Genomic DNA, 17,779 nt, shown 5'->3' on the forward strand with positions numbered 1-17,779 from the left:
CTGGCCTTGCTAGAATCTCTCAGTGTGATACCAGAACGTTTCAATAAGCCATAAAAAACTTTAAATTTAAAACTTTTTTTCATTAGTAAAGCAAATTCTTTTTCTACAACCTAGTCTGTTAATTTCAGTCAGAAAATATTAAAGAAAAAGGAAATTGCCCAACTAACTGCAAAATTATTATTAGAGGCAAACTGAACATTAAGGTAGAGAGTACTTTTCCTCCTTTCCATTCAAGAAACAAAACCAGTAAAAAACCACTAAATGGATGGTTCTCATTTCTTGCTTATCCAATTCTTTCTAAGTTTCCAATTCCATAACCTATCATTTATTTTCAACTACTACACCTAGTCATGTATGAATCTTATGGCAACCAAGATAGTAAACATGACACCGAAAAGTAGAGGCTCTGTCTTTATTGTTATTAAATAAATATTTAATATTCAGTAAGTACTTACTGAAAATCTATTGTTTATTACAAACTATAATAGGATAGTGGCACATGACTGAATTCAAATAAAAAATATGTATCTTAAATCTGTCAATGTTACCCTGAATACAAACAACTACAACCCCCCCCCCCCATGAAGCAGCTCTTCACCTAGAGTGTGGAAGTAACCTCCTCTTCTCGGAAGATCCAATTCTGGGTAATTAACCCAAGTAAATCATTGTGTAAGATTAAGAAAGAAGGTAAAATCAGGCTAAGGCCAAGAGTTTAGGAAAATTATTTTCGAAGATCTGCCCCCGGGGCCACAAGAGAACACCTCACTTAGTATTATCAGTTTGGTCAATCTGAGAGCTTCCTATACCTTAAGGTAATACACACAGTCAAGAGGTGGAAGAAAACAATCACTTTAACACTATCTTTTTATACCAGTGTCAGGTTTAAGATCTATTTTATACACTGAAACTTATCGAGTAAATCAAATAGAAACATTTATTTCCCAAATGTTTGTGTCTGGGAGTAATCTTAGAGCAAAGGCTGGAAAAAAAAAAAAAAAAAAAAAGTGGGAGAACAACTATTCCAAAAGCCATGTTATGTTGGCCAAGTCAGTTCTAGCACTGTATCTAAACAAAATCTATCGTATCATAACCCAGAGCTATTTAACTTTTCTGTTTAAATAAATTAGGTAAACAAAGAGAAGAAACTGTAGTCACAGTGGTACTATAATCAAGAGAAAAAACAGGATTTGAATTCTCAAATCTCAAGTATTCACATTTACTTCACAGAAAGTGAAGTAAATACCCCAAAGTTACACAGCTAGTAAACAGCAGCGTCAGGGTTCTGAACCCAGACAGTCTGCTTCCGGAGAAAATCACCTCACTTTATTTAGTACCTTCTCAATATAACTTCATAATAAAGAATCTCAGATGGTGCTAACTGGGTTGAAAATAGTTGCTGTTTTGAAACTATAAAAAAGAATGTTACCATAACTATGCCTGTGAAATAAAAATATACCAGATCTTTAATGTACTTAATATTTATGTAGAATTGTGTGTGGCTGTCAGTCTTACCTGAACCAATTCTCTGTATGCAGACTTAGCAAGGTTATAAGGTACTAAAAGATTAGACCCAAGAAAATACAGAACTTCCAATCCAGTAAAAATCATAGCAAATTTGTTGATGATAACAATAGTCTCCAGAGGAACAAGGCAGAGTCGTGCTAGCAGAGGAAGCATGTGGGCTGAAAAGAGCCAAATCTGCTTCGTTTTCATGACACAGGAGCATAAAGTACACACCACCAGCTGACCTAAAATGGGGAATAGAATGCATTTAATTTTGAGTTAAAGTAAAAACAAAAAATGCTGTTGATAATGATGACACAGCTTTTGAAGAAGTCTAACTTCAAAGCTCTCTTAGATAAATCAAATTTTAACTTCATCTGACCATAATTACAGATTTACATGTTCTGTGAATTTTAAATACTAATTCCCTAGGGTTGATTTGTAAAAAGCAGCATTAAGTCTCCATTGGTCTTCATTCACATTCTTGATGGCATGTGTAACTGGAGAAAGCTTTAAACAATGTCTAGTTCGATTATTATAATAATTCAGTTGCTACTGTTTATATATAGTTACTTTTCCAAAGATACTCAAAATTTAACAGTTCTATTCTATAGGTGAAAGCATAAAATCCAAGAGATACAGTTACTTGTCCAAGATTATACTACAGCAAGATTTGCTGAGATTTTTTGATCTTTAGTTATTTTAACAGGATCACACAAGCCTTCTCAAATAACTCAATCATGAACGTTAAAACTGAAAAGTTTAAACAAATTCTTCTCATAGAGCAATCCTCCTGCCTCAGCCTCCCAAGTAGCTGGGACTACAGGCACACCACCACGCCTGGCTAATTTTTCTATTTTTTTTGGTAGAGATGAGGTCTTGCTCTTGCTCAGGCTGGTATCGAACTCCTGAGCTCAAGCAATCCTCCCACCTCAGCCTCCCAAAGTGCTAGGATTACAGGCGTAAGCCACCAAGCCCAGCCCAAAATCTTTACATATTTAGTTCTATGTGGGAATTTGCTATTTTTTTCCAGTGGTCTATTCTGATAACCGTACCACCCTGTTCCACTTCATTAGACAAGTCTCTTCTCATTTCTCTTTTCAGAATTTCTTGAATATTCTTAAACATGTTATTTTCCAGACTAAGAATTATTTAGTCAAATTCTCTTCCTTCTTATCAATGAAAAGCAAAACAAAACTTTTGAGATTTCTGTTTGTGTTCTATTCATATACAGGCTGAGTATCCCTAATCTGAAAATCCAAAACACTTCAAAATGGGACATAATGTTCAAAGGAAATGCTCACTGGAAGATTTTGGATTTTCAGATTAGGGATGCTCAACCAGTAATATAATGCAAATTTTCCAAAATCCAAAAAAATCTGAAATCCAAAACACTTCTGGTCCCAAGTATTTCAGATAAGGGATACTCAATCTGTAATTGTTAGAAGAATCCAAAAATGGAAACAATTTTCACACAAGACCAAACATTTATAACAATCTACTATGAAGGTATTTTTCTCCCACAAAGCATTAATTTTAGCCTTTAGAGAAATGATATTCAAATAATGTGAAAAATATTTTCATAAATACATAAAAAAGAAAACTTTATAATAATAAAGAAAACAAGAGAACAGACCACCCAGTGAGATATGTCAACAACATTTTAGAAGACAGAAAACACAGATATGAGGCAACTCCTTGTGGTTTTAGCCAGGTCACTCCTCTTTCCCCAACCCAGGGAGGAAGACTGAAGTTTGTTCACGGAAGATGTTGAAACTGAGGCTGCTGGATACTATACATAACCCATGACAGAGGTGAAGTGCCCAAATGAAAACAGGAGTTAAAAAAAAAAAAAGGCTGTACCCTGAAATATGAGATCCCTCCAGACCTGTAAACACTGCTGCCAAGTTCATCATCACTCAGTTCTAGCCACTGCCACCGCCCTCCTTCTACAGGGGACAGAAAGACTGCTCACGGGGGAAACTGACCAGTCCAAGTAAAAATATCTACAACGACAGACACTATGGGATCCCTCCCACAAACAGTCAGTCTCACTTGATCACTCACACCAGTTGGTAAACCCCAAAGAGATTCCAGTCAACAACTGAATAAATCCCTTTAATGTAAATGATCAGTCTAGGACCCCCTCGTCCCCCAGATATTTGAGTAAAACTTATGGCTTAATCAATTTCAGATGGAACCTATATATTGATATTTATAGTTTTTAAAAATATATCTAGGTGATTCTAATCCAGGCTTGAAAAATGCTACTCTCATGAAAGACAAAGACTAAAACAACCAAATACAAAAAAAAAATCTCAGGAGAAATGGAGAGAATAAAAGGAGAAAAAGTAAGCTATAAAAAAATCACAACGGTTTCAAAAAGATGGTATATCTAAGAAATTAAAAATAGGCTGTCATAATATTATTTAAAAAATGCATTCAATGAAAACAAATAAGGTCTTGGATATGAAAAAAATATGTACAAAAATAAAAATGCAACAAAAAGACTGGAAAATAAAATTGGGAAATCTCAGAAAGGAAAGCAAAAAGACTGCAAAAAATAAAAAAGCGAGCACAGCATAGAAAGAAAATATAACAGTAAGAAATTTAGGGTCTTAATGTAGGAGATCCATACCCTATTAACTGAATTTTCAGAAAGGGACAAAAGAGAAAAGTGCAGGGAAAAAATGATCATGAGTTGAAAGAAGAGACCTCTGAGGAATGACACCTGAGAGTGGGGAAGAGTGGTAACAAGGGAGAGATCTTCAACATAAAATTGTTGTATTTCCTAACTTTTAAAAATAGGGGTATTTCCTTGATCAAAAAAAAATAAATATTAGTTAAAACTCTGAAAGAAAGTATTTGAAAGAAATGCTTTAATACTAGGAAAGATAAGGAGTATTCATTCTGGCATATCTTACTTTCACTGTGCTCATAGTTATGATATTTAAATGTCCTTTCTCAGCATGATGCAAACTTCCTCTAAGCTCTGGAAATTCCCCTAAGTCTATGCCAGCACATGCAGAGCTCAGCTCTGGGGTTACAGGCTCCATTTATTCTCTTTCCTAGAAGAATATGACTCATATGATATATTTTCTTTCATTCATCTTGCTTAGGTGAAAGCTGGAAGGAGTCATCCTGTTAGTGGAATCTTCTCTGTAGCTCCAAAAGAATAAGTTGTTTGCTTTTTGATTTGACTATTTCAACTTTTATTTTTATTTTTATTTTTTTTGAGACAGAGTCTCGCTTTGTTGTCCAGGCTAGAGTGAGTGCCGTGGCGTCAGCCTAGCTCACAGCAACCTCAAACTCCTGGGCTCGAGTGATCCTTCTGCCTCAGCCTCCCGAGTAGCTGGGACTACAGGCATGCGCCACCATGCCCGGCTAATTTTTTATATATATATATCAGTTGGCCAATTGATTTCTTTCTATTTATAGTAGAGACGGGGTCTCGCTCTTGCTCAGGCTGGTTTTGAACTCCTGACCTTGAGCAATCCGCCCGCCTCGGCCTCCCAAGAGCTAGGATTACAGGCGTGAGCCACAGTGCCCGGCCCTCAACTTTTAATTCTGAATAAATTAAAATCACAACTCTCTGGATTTCAGGATTCTACTATCAGAAATATCTCCAAGAAGTTTGCAACCCTAAGAAATCATGGTACATTCAAATTACTTAGTTTTACATAACAAATTTTTTATTAAAATGAAGAAAAGGAGTAAGAAGTTATTTTAAATCAAAGTTGGAAGAAAACGTGCTATTAATAGTGAATGGAGGCCACGTATGGTGGCTCACACCTGTAATCCTAGCACTCTGGGAATCCGAAGAGGGAGGATTGCTCCAGGTCAGGACTTCTAGACCAGCCTGAGCAGGAGCGAGAGTCCTTCTCTACTAAAAATAGAAAGAAATTAGCTGGACAACTAAAACATATAGAAAAAAATCAGCCAGCATGGTGGCACATGCCTGTACTCCCAGCTACCCGGGAGGCTGAGGCAGAAGGATTGCTTGAGCCCAGGAGTTGGAGGTTGCTATGAACTAGGCTAGCCCAGGCAACAAAGCGAAACTCTGTCTCCAAAAAAAAAATAGTGTATGGATTTTGTTTTACTTCCAATTAATTGGATCTTAGTTGAGTAAACATAGGACCATATCCACTGGTAAGAAGAGTTTAAGGAAATATGTTTCATATTTATACTAAGTGCATCCATCATAAAATAAAATTTTATAAGCTTTCTAACCTAGCAAATACTTTCACAATTGAATGTTATCATTATTAAATACACCAACTCACAGGACAGAGTCATAAAGCAACATTATTTTTGTCTCCTGCTGCCTTTTAAAATCTACTCTGTGGAGATTAGTTGTTTTCCTGCCCCTACGTGAAATCTAAGGCAAGTCCCATAACTTTTCTAATCTAGGTTAGGTTATAGTCTTCATCTAATAACCAAAACTTTGAAACTGATTTAAAGTTGAGAATTCTCCCTGACTCTAGCTCAGGCCTCCTATGCAACCACAGACAGAAAACTTGCAATTGGGAGAGGGGGTGGATGGCTTCTTGCTCTTTTTTGACCTAGCACTGTCTCCCTTTTTCCCCTGACTCATCCAGGATTGGAGCAGGTAGGGAAATATGAGAGGGAGGGAAGAAGGCAGGTTCCTACTTGACTATACTCTTATAATTAGGTGGTATTGCTTACTAAATATGAGGTATTTATTAATAAAACTGATCTCTTTTCTCCTGGGCATTTTTACAGGTTCTTCTGAGATTGTTCCTGTCACTGTGGGTCTCTCACCCGCAGGACCCCCTTGGTACTGGGTATGTACCCTCCTCTAGTTGTTTTTAGTTCTTTCCTCAGCTCCTGGGAAACTGGAAGGTCAATCCCTTTTGAGGTCTTCTTATCCCTCTAAAGGGCCTTCTTGAAGAGGACCTAAGAAAATCCCACACAGATTTTTGGGGCCCTTTTCTAGTTCACAGGAAACTCACATTCTTTGCCTCTACAAATCAGAAGATACAGGAAAACCCTACAAGGCATTTTCACTCCACAGTCAAAAAACTTCAATGGGGAGCCAGCCCACTGCTGGTTCTTTATATGAGATTAGAATTATGATATGAGCTATATATGTAATTTTAAATTTTCTAGCAGCCTCATTTCAAAAAGTAAAAAGAAACAGGTGAAATTAATGATATATTTTATATATATCCTAATATATCCCAAATATTATCATTTAGACATTCAATCTATATTAAAAGTTAACAAGACATTTTGTACCCTTTTTTGTACTAGAAATTGAGTGTGGGCTTTATATGTATCGCATACTTTAATTTGGACTAGCCACATTTCAAATGCTCAATAACCACATGTGGCTAGTTTTAGACAGTGAAACTTTAGATTTTGCAGGCCTGAATCAGACCCTAGTTTACAGTATCCTGCGCAATACCACAGAAGACATTTAACTGGCCCACCACTGAATCCTTTAGATGTACGGAATGGGGAGGCATTTCAGGAAAAAAGAGCTGTCTGTGAAGAAATCCTCCTTCAGTCTCCAGTAGGCAATCTTTTAATACCTTCTACATGGGTGAGTTTAAGAGTCACCAAACAGGTTTTCTCTCACTTCCTTCCGCAACTTTGGTATGATAGGCTTCACCTCACTTTGGACTATATCTATATTGTTTTTAGGCCTTAGCATGCTTCTATTTTTATCGTTCTGCTACCTGAATACTTCAATCATATCTCAAGTTCTTGATGTTTCTGGCAATTTATTTTTGACAATAGGGGGATGGCTTTCAACAACCATAAGTAAATTTAAGATACTACATATTTCATTTTAATCTTTCAAAATAATAATCAGCTATTTAAAAATTAATCTTCCCCAATACTTAAAATACCCTTAAAAAGGCCGGGCGCTGTGGCTCACGCCTGTAATCCTAGCTCTTGGGAGGCCGAGGCGGGCGGATTGCTCAAGGTCAGGAGTTCAAAACCAGCCTGAGCAAGAGCCGAGACCCCGTCTCTACTATAAACAGAAAGAAATCAATTGGCCAACTGATATATATATATAAAAAATTAGCCGGGCATAGTGGCACATGCCTGTAGTCCCAGCTACTCGGGAGGCTGAGGCAGAAGGATCACTCGAGCCCAGGAGTTTGAGGTTGCTGTGAGCTAGGCTGACGCCACGGCACTCACTCTAGCCTGGACAACAAAGTGAGACTCTGTCTCAAAAAAAAAAAAAAAAAAAATACCCTTAAAAAAACAAGCAACTATGAAATATGTACAATACAATTATAAATACATAAAATAAACACCTATGCCTGGGAAAAAAGATTAAGAAAATATAACATTAAATAATGGCTACATGTGGAAAGTCATCATGAACCACTTTTGAGTTTTCCAATTTTTTTAAAATGAGTATGCACCAATTGTATAAGACAGTAACACTGATTGGTTCCTATCAACACTTTTTTTTTGACAGAGTCTTGCTCTGTCACTCTGTCTAGAGTGCAGTGGCATCATCATACTCACTGCAACCTCAAACTCCTGAGCTCAAGCGATCCTTCTGCCTCAGTCTCCTGAGTAGCTGGGACTACAGGCACTGGCCACCACGCCCAGCTAATTTTTTCTATTTTTAATAGAAAAAAATTTTAAATATTTAATATTTTAATATTTTTTAATATCTCTATTTTTACTAGAGATAGGGTCTTGCTCTTGCTCAGGCTGGTCTCAAACTCTTGAGCTCAAGCGATCCTCCCACCTCAGCCTTCCAGAGTGCTAGGATTACAGGCGTGAGCCACCGCGCCCAGCCTCCTACCTACACTTTTAATTCTTTTATAATACTTACCTATTAAGGCTGTGGTAAACCGATTCATAGAGAGAGGTTCTAAATACATTGGTCCTTCATAGGCAAACTCCAGTTCACTCCTAACATAGTCCCTATATAAGAAAATTGATAAGAATGTGTTAGATACATTTCAAGTACACACTGGGGAGAGAAGCTGCTAGATCATAGTATCATTATAAAAAGCACAATACGTTAATGATATCCCTTTTCCACATATAAGAAAAAATTTAGGAATAAAGAATTATATAGGGATGGCCTTAGTCTAAGTCTTCCACACACAAGAAACAGACGCAATTAATTGAAACTGCATTTTATTATGCAGAGAAGGCTGCCAATGCTCTACTTTACAGAATTTTCTTTCTTCCCATGGCCTTATTCAATCTGTTATGCCCAGGAAAAAGCCAGTTAAGATGCCATCTCTCAACCCTCCTACTTAACTGATGACATCCCAGTGACATCACACTAAACAGGCCCCCTTTTGGCTCTCTTCCACTATCACCACCCCACTCTCATTTTATTTCCCCTAAAGTTTTATCTCCAGTGGTATTTCATCAGTCACAGGTAAAACCACAAACTAGTTATAAAACTGGATCACAGCAGGACAATCCCTAAAAACTGTCATTTTCAACTTTATAGGGAATCTATAAGAATTTTAATATTTAAGTAGGCTACATATTTATTTTCAAACAAATTTTAGATCAAATAAAATAATCCTTTTAAAATTTAATTCATTTAACGTGATTATTGAGAAATAGTAAGCTTTAGTAGTAATCAAAGAGCCTTTATACTCTGAGAAAACATAAGTGGGAGGCACAAAAAGGGAGAATTTATTTATTAGTAAGTCAAGGGGCAGCACTGGAAGATAGCTGTCTTAAGTTCTTTTGGCATCAAACAAGGGACACTTGTGTAAAAAAAATTCTTCCCTCTTTTCTTCAACTATTGAATGCTTTATTCTTTATATTTTAAAACAATTTGAATACTTCAAGTATTTCCAAATAAACTCCTATGGCTGTATTTACTTTTCCCATGAAAGTACTTCCCAATAGGCAATCAAGTTGAATTCCTTTAGCATAGCATAGCATAGCCAACCAAATAAGGAATGACCCTTACATAATCACCCAAAAGGGTACTGCCAAAAATAAATAAATAAAAAATAAAAATTTGAAGCTAAAATAATTTTTAAAAATTAGAACCATTTGGGAATGATTATAAAAATTAATGACTAACTAAGCTCCATGGGTGATATAGCAATTGTCCTTTATCGCTAACTAGCCTATGGTGATTATTTCTAACATATACTGTATTTTTTTTTTTTTTTTTTTGAGACAGAGTCTCACTTTGTTACCCAGGCTAGAGTGAGTGCCGTGGCGTCAGCCTAGCTCACAGCAACCTCAAACTCCTGGGCTCGAGCGATCCTCCTGCCTCAGCCTCCCGAGTAGCTGGGACTACAGGCATGCGCCACCATGCCCGGCTAATTTTTTTTATATATATATATCAGTTGGCCAATTAGTTTCTTTCTATTTATAGTAGAGACGAGGTCTCACTCTTGCTCAGGCTGGTTTTGAACTCCTGACCTTGAGCAATCCGCCCGCCTCGGCCTCCCAGAGAGCTAGGATTACAGGCGTGAGCCACCGCGCCCGGCCTGTATTTTTTTTTTTTATTATTTTATTCTTTCATGATTAGGGTATCCTTAGAACATATACTGTATTAATAGTCTCTTTCTACTGAAAGAGAAAGCCAGATTCTCAAGAAGAATAATCTTAATGCAATGGTTGTCAACCAAGTGCCATTTTGCCCCTGAAGGAACATTTTATTTTATTTTATTTTATTTTATTTATCTCATTGTGGTTTTGAAGAAGGAACATTTTAAAATGTCAGGGAACATTTTTGGTTGTCACAACTGGGGAGGGGAGGGTGCTGCCGGTACCTAGTGGGCAAAGGTCAAGGATGCTACTAAACATTGTACAACGCACAGGATAGCCCTCCAGAACAAAAATGATCCAGTATACAACATGTCCACTGCGCAGTGGTTGAGCAACCTTGTCTGAATGTAGAAAGGCACACACGTTACGTGCGCAGATAACACATAAATATCTGATTACATAGGTAAACATCAATGTAATTATTTTATAAAATTTTAGGGTAGAAAGCTAAAGAATTAAGAGAATTATAAAGTTTAAAATAAAATGTACATATAAATACCATTAATACCTACGATGTCTTTGAAAATGCTATTAAGAAATAAATTTATAATTAAAAGAGATATAATTCTAAGTTCCAAGGTCTCGAAAGCCCAATAATTCCTTTTCAGCCATAGCATATTCCTCCCCAGCAGGAACAGTTTAAACAGGGGCCAGGGAAAACCCATAAAGACAGAAAGCAGATTAGTGGTTGGCAGGGGCTGTTGAATGGGTACTGAGTTTTATTTTGGGGTGATGAAACTATTTTGGATTTAGATGAAAGTAACAGTTGCACAACATTATCAATGTACTATATGCCAATGAATTATATGCAAATTAACCATTTTAAACAGTTTTAAATGGTTAATTTTATGTTATGTGAATTTCACCTCAATTAATAAGTTGCGGAGGCCAGCTACAAGAGCATTATCTATGCCTAAAGGGAAAGCCACAACATGCATGGCCCACAACAGCCTCAGTCCCAAGGAGCTCTTTTAATGAGAAGCAAGAAAAAACAGCAGAGTTGGGTTTTCTTTCCGCTGTTTGGTTTTGTCATCACATTATTAATATTTTATAATAAAACTCAGCAAACTCAACATTATACTAGAATTTCTTATTGTTGAGACATTCATTGTTTGTATTCACAGCCTACTTTAGTTTACTCTCTTTTTAAAAACGTCTTTGTCTTTCTACAGAGGTTCTTACCTTCAATGCTAATTTCACATCATTTCTAGGAAAAAATAATATTCTCTGTTTTTTAACTCAAAAAGAAATTATTGTATAGTAATATGCTGCTAGCACTCTGCTAGGCCCAACAAATACTGCAGTAAACAACACATAGTTCCTACTAGCATGAAGCTTACAAACAGGGAGGGGAGACAAATACTTATCTCTATGATTATTTAATTATGTTTGTGATAAGTGCTATAAGAAAAAAATTGAATACTGTGAAGACTTTAAAGTTTTTAAAAATATTTTATTTTTAAGTTTATAGCTGTATTTAAAAATTGTATCTTTTACTCTCCTCACTTCTAGGTTTTGACTTTTTTAAATCTAACTAGTTCTTTTACTTCATCTTAAATATCACTTATTTTACCTCACTGTATTTTACAGGGTTATTAGAAAAGGTTTTAAAGTAACTATTTCCTTTTCTTTTATCTAATCCTATATTCCATTCCTTTGTTTTTCAAGCCTCAACTTTCTAAATATTTCCACCTTTCCTTTTAATTCTTTTTTTTACTCTCTCTGTATTACTTTGTGATTTACTAGGATTACAGGACACTAAGGGAGATCTGCATTCCAAAAGAATAATCAATATTGAGCCACAATAACAACACCCTTATGTTAAGCAATCTCCTCCAACCAGCTGTCTTATTTTGTCCTCCTCCAGGATCCTAGGAATAGCTCTATCCTCAGACTGCACCCCACCCATTCCTATCCAATCTGAGTCTTTGTACCAATCATCCTACCCTCAAAATTAATATCTTCCACTTAGGCCTCGGAGAACCCCTTTGCTCCATTCCTCTTTCTCAAAACAGTCCTATAGAGTCCTCTCCATTTGGCTGACTTGCCAATAAGCCCCATCTCGTAAAGACAGACAGACAGACACAGAAAGCCTGCAGACTCCCTCATTGGGCCAGTTGAGCCAAGGCAGTGGTTTTTGTGACGGCTAAACTACCTAGTATGCCACGCAGCCACTATAGAGCTGTCTCTTCTGAAAGGAGAATCTGGGCATTCCATCCCAAACTATAGAGAACTGAAATAAGAACCAATGTTACCAAAGATCTCTATATCTAACTTACGTACAACTTTGGAGCATCTCATGCTGGCAATGAGAACTCTTGGTTACTCAGTCCCAACAGAGAGAGTCATTCACAACATAAAAAAACATGACAGCCTAAATAAGAAAAATCCAGAGAAGGAATTATCCAAAATTCCATGAGTCATTTTAGGACAAAAATTAGTTCAAGGCAAGAGCCATGAAATTCTAACTTTTAACAAAATATTAAAACTATTTTAAGATAATCAGAAGAGGAACATTACAATTTTTCAATTTAGAAGATTTAAATGGTAAAATGTATTAAGTTCTTCAGAAGCAAGAGTTCCTTCCAGTCTACTTCTAGCTGAATAAAATCTTTTCCTTCTTAAACCTCTTTTTTCATTTATGGAATGCTGACAATCAATCTCAAGCACTAATAAACTAATCTTTTGGAAATCTACTTCTCTAGTCCTGTATAGTAGCCTCTTCTGATTAGAACTTGGGGCATAAAGAAATGTGCAAGATATATGAAAAGGGCCTCAAGGATAGCTTCCAATTAGAAAATTTTTGCTTATAAAGAGAAGCATACAAGTTATAAAAAAATGAATGAATAACAATACCACAACCTAGGAGCTTACCACTTTACCAACTAATTAAAAATCTTTATAACAGTTTCTTATGCAATCTGACCTAGTCACTGGACAACCTAGGAAAAATTTGTGCATTCTGGCCACTTACTTGAAGCTTTCAAACAATGTTAATTCCAAAGAAACCTAATCTACTTTCACACAAAACAAAGTGGTGAGCCCTCCATGTTATCTTTTGCAATATGGGCAAAACACACCACTCAATATAAGAGATCCCAGACACTAACATATTCAAATACCTGTATTTGAGTATGTACACACACAAACATACACACACACACACACACACACCATAATACACCCTCAGCGCTGTGCCAGCAATAGTTCATTTACCTAGGTTTTATTTGAATTGTTTCAATCCTGCTTTTCTCTTTAGCTTCTTTCTGGTCTCCTAGATATTTAGTGCATAGATTTGATAATGTTCATAAGAAGAAAACATGTCAAACAATGACAATTGTTATTCCTGTCAAAATTAAAAGTTTATAATATAAATGGATATTCATTTTAACAACTTCTTTATCTACAGTAGTTCTCAATTGAGGACAGTTTTTTTCACTAGAGACAATATATAGCAATGTCTAGGGACACTCTTTGGTCATCACAACTGTGGAAAGATACTACTGGTATCTATTGGGTAGAGGCAGGGTGTTGTCAACACCCTATAATGCATAACAAGGAATACCCAGCCCAAAATGCTAATAGTCCCCTGATCTACAGCTTTCAATTATACAATTATGAGATAAAATGGAAAGCTAGTTCTCTGTATTTTGCACATAATAACTCTCGGGATAATTTTACATTTGAAACCATACTTAAAATACTCAAGAGCCAGGATGAAAACAGTATTACTTTCATCTTTTGAAACCTAGTTCTATTGGGCTCTTAATTCAAGTCACAGACATACAAAATTAATATTTTGGTTCATAAATGTAACAATAACACAAAGAATTTAATAATACTGAAGTTTAAAAATGTTAGAGAAAAACATACAACTTATGGATATGACCACACCCTCACTGGAATGACCACACTCTCACAGAAATGGTCATGTCAGTGTACAGTTTTTCTTTTTTTCCCCTCTTAGTTCTGGATAGTCTCAACTTTAAATTAGAACTAGTACTGGAAAATACATTCCTTATATCACTCAAAATAAAAGGCAGAGTTTAGTAATTTTAAGAATTAAAGAGCATGACATTTACCAAATCCTAATGAGTTAAATTAAATATTTATACTACACTGAGCTCATGGATTTTCTAATGTTTAATTCTTCTGAACTGCAAGCTCTATCCATTCTACAGACATACTCTAAACAAGTTGTAATTCATTTAGGGATAATCAGCTTCATTATGTAAACACATGTATTAAGGGAAAATAGAAACTCAGCTTTTCAAAAGTTTATGAATTTTCAACTTAGAAAATTAATATGTGCAAATGTGTTTCTCTATAGCCAGTTTCTGAAGTACCAATTTTAATCATTAAAATTATCCAAATATTGATTCTTCTTCTTAGGAGCATACTATACTATGCCTTGACATAACTAGATTACAGTGAATGGGAGCAAATATTTGCAAATCATATATCTAGTAAGGGACTTCTATCTAGAATATATAAAGAACTCCTACAACTCAATAAAAAATACCTATAACCCAATCAATTAATGGGCGAAGGATGTAAATAAACATTTTTCCAAAGATGATTTACAAATGGTCAATGAACACATGAAAATATGTTGATCAGGGAACTACAACAAAAGCACAATGAAATACCTTCTCGTACTCACTATGAGGGCTCTACTAAAAGAGACAGATATCAAGAAGTGCTGGCAAGAATGTGGAGAAATTAGAACCCTAATATACAGCTGGTAGAGAGGTAAAATAGTGCAAACCACTGAAAACCAGTCTGGCAGTTTCTCAAAAGGTTAACTATAGAGACTGTATGATCTAGCAATTCCACTCCAAGGTATTCGCTGAAAAAAAATAAAAACTTATTGTCCACACAAAAACCTGTATATGAATGGTCATAGCATTATTCATAATAGCCAAAAGTAGAAACAATCTAAATGTTTATCAGTGGATAAACAGATGGATGTATAAACCATATGTGGTAAATCCATATATTGGAATGTGCTTTGGAGAGAAAAAGGAATAAAGTACTACTACATGCTACAACAATGAACCTTGAAAACATGCTAAATGAAATTCAATGCATATGAAATATGCACAAGAGGCCAAATGAAAGAGACGGAAAATAGACTGACAGTTGCCTAGGGCAGGGGGTGGGGAGGTGTGGAGAGAAGGTGGTGGGAAATGAGAGTGATTGTTAATGGGTATGGAGTTTCTTTTGGGGGCTATGAAATCTTCTAAAATCAACTGTGGTGATAGTTTGCAAAATTTTGTGAATATACTAAAAACCACTGAGCCGTACACTTTAAACTGGTGTGTGAATATCTCAATAAAACTGTTATTAAAAAAAGATAATTGGTTATGAAGCTCCACATGAAATCTGAACGATTATTTTTTTGCAACTAAAAATTCAACCTCAGTATATCTTATAAATGTGGCATATTCAAACTTTAATATGTATTAACTGTGACATTTTATTAATAATTCAAGAATAGCACATCTTTGCTAACCTTTCATGGGCTACTACCATGTATTATAAATTATACTAATAGGAAAAATACTAAAATATTTCATATCTTGAAATTCATTCATTTAATATCAAAACAAACCCCATAAGATAGGCACTGTCTATAGTTTCAAAGGGATAACTTGTTGAGGTAACACATTTACTAAGTAGTGAAACAATTTCATACCCAGCCTGATTCTAAAACTAATTTTCTTTCAACTAATCATGCTGCCTCCCTAAAAGAACTGAACTAGGATTTGAAAACCCAGATTCAAGTTCAAGTCTGAGACTGTCCCTTCCTGGCTGTTTGCCCACTTCAGTTTTTTCCATCTGTAAATCTCAAAGGATCATAATAAGGATCAAAGTGAAATAAGACTAGCAAGTGGCTTTTGCCCACTATAAAATTTTACTAAAATTCTTTTCATTGTTTAAAACAAGTTTTAATTTCCTAATAACGAAAATAAACTTTAAACATTAGAAAAAGCATTCCTATAAACTAAAAGTTAAAAGTTGAAATTCCCACAAGAAGAATGGTCGGATAAAAGCCTTTTCTTTACCTCTGAAACCTTTTCCTTACATAACAAAATGCTAACCTCTCCAATGCCTAGATTGGTAATACAGTTGGCCCTCTGTGTTGGTGGGTTCTTTATCTGTGGATCTGCATCCATCGATTCAACCAAATGCAGATGGAAAAAAAAAAATTCATGGGAGGATGGGGGATGGGATAGGTATATTCACACCTAGTGGGTGAGGTGCACACTGTCTGGGGGATGAGCACACATGTAGCTCTGACTCAGGCGATGCAAAGGTAATGTATGTAACCTAAACATTTGTACCCCCATAATATTCTGAAATAAATAAATAAAAAGTAAAAAATAAATTTAAAATAAAATTTAAAAAAGAAAACATTCAAAAAAACAATTGCATTTGTACTGAACATATACAGACTTTTTTTTCTTGTCATTATTCCCTAAAGAATACAGTAATAACAACTACTTATGTAGCATTTACATTGTGTTAGGTCTTGTAAGTAATCCAGAGATGACTTAACGTATATGGCTGAGTGTCGATAGGTTATATGAAAATACTATGCCATCTTATATCAGTACTTGAGCATCCTTGGATTTTGGTATCTCTATGATGTCCTAGAACCAATCTCCCATGATACCAAGGGATGACTATACTCTACATAAAGACAGAGCTACATGGTTTCAGCCATTCCTCTACCACTAATGTACATGGAAACGGAAAAAACATGAAATAAAGGGTAAGTTCATAGTTTTTCACCCAGAATTAAAACTGTAAGCAACAATTATAGTAGTTCTATCTTAAACTTTGAGATTTTCCTGACTGATCATCAAAATCCTATAAAATCTAAAAAGCTACCATTATATCACTATACCATAAGGTACTCTATTTAAAAAAATCATTTTTTAAAGATTAATGACATAAGAAAATGCTCACAAAACATTGCTGTGTAATAAAAGTAAGACATAAGAATGCTAGTTAAAATTCACTAGGTGCTTACTATAAGTCAGAAATTGTGCTAAGAGCTTTACATGCCTTATCCTATTGAATCTTACATCAGCCCCTTTACAGGTGAGGAAACTAAGACTTACCTTTCTGGTAAGTGACACCAAAGGTTATATAGCAGTAAATATGGAACCTGGAATTTGAACCTATCCAACCATCCATCCATGTAACCAAAAAATATCGGAGTGTCTCTTAAGTGCCCAGGCACTCATTTACATACTAGAAGAGTGACTCCAGAGCCCATACCCTAACTACTATATTATACTCTACAGATACGATTTTGTTTAAAATGAGTAAAGAAAGTTGGGGAAGTGTCTCCACCTGAGCCTGAACTGAGAGTCAGAGGTGTCTGGGTAAGGCCACAGGAAGAGACTGTGTAAGGGTTTGGGGTTGGTGGTACTAGGATAAGAAGGATATCATACTGTCTGTGTTAGTATTAGCCCTTGAACTCCTAATTTCGCTCTACATAGAGAGATGCTTAGGTTGTTTTCATGAAGGAGTCTAAGACACAGGGACATATTTGTGTAACACAAAATGAGAAATGTCACTATCTCTACTTTTGTGTGGAACACAGCTTGATTTGAATATTGTGAAGATTATAAGAAATGCAGCATTACTCTGGCAGCTCCAGATTATGCAACTTTGACATCAGAGGACATACCCCAAGCAAGGATAGAGGCAAAGTTAAAGAGTAAGACACCATCCT

At 35.6% G+C, this 17,779-nt stretch overlaps 1 protein-coding gene across 3 annotated transcripts in view; it reads right to left on the reverse strand.

Annotated features, from left to right (window-relative positions):
- Positions 1-17,779, reverse strand: part of RNF145 (ring finger protein 145) — a 54,640-nt gene that overhangs the window by 17,368 nt on the left and 19,493 nt on the right. For all 3 annotated transcript variants that reach the window (XM_020283762.2, XM_012764961.3, XM_012764963.3), the window contains 2 exons: positions 8,327-8,418; positions 1,513-1,748 (listed from right to left, as the gene is read on the reverse strand). In XM_020283762.2, coding sequence (XP_020139351.1) covers positions 1,513-1,748; positions 8,327-8,418 — 328 coding nt within the window. The remainder of the gene's footprint in view (positions 1-1,512; positions 1,749-8,326; positions 8,419-17,779) is intronic.

Source organism: Microcebus murinus, chromosome 21, assembly GCF_040939455.1.
Source record: "Microcebus murinus isolate Inina chromosome 21, M.murinus_Inina_mat1.0, whole genome shotgun sequence".
Classification (NCBI taxonomy): domain Eukaryota; kingdom Metazoa; phylum Chordata; class Mammalia; order Primates; family Cheirogaleidae; genus Microcebus; species Microcebus murinus.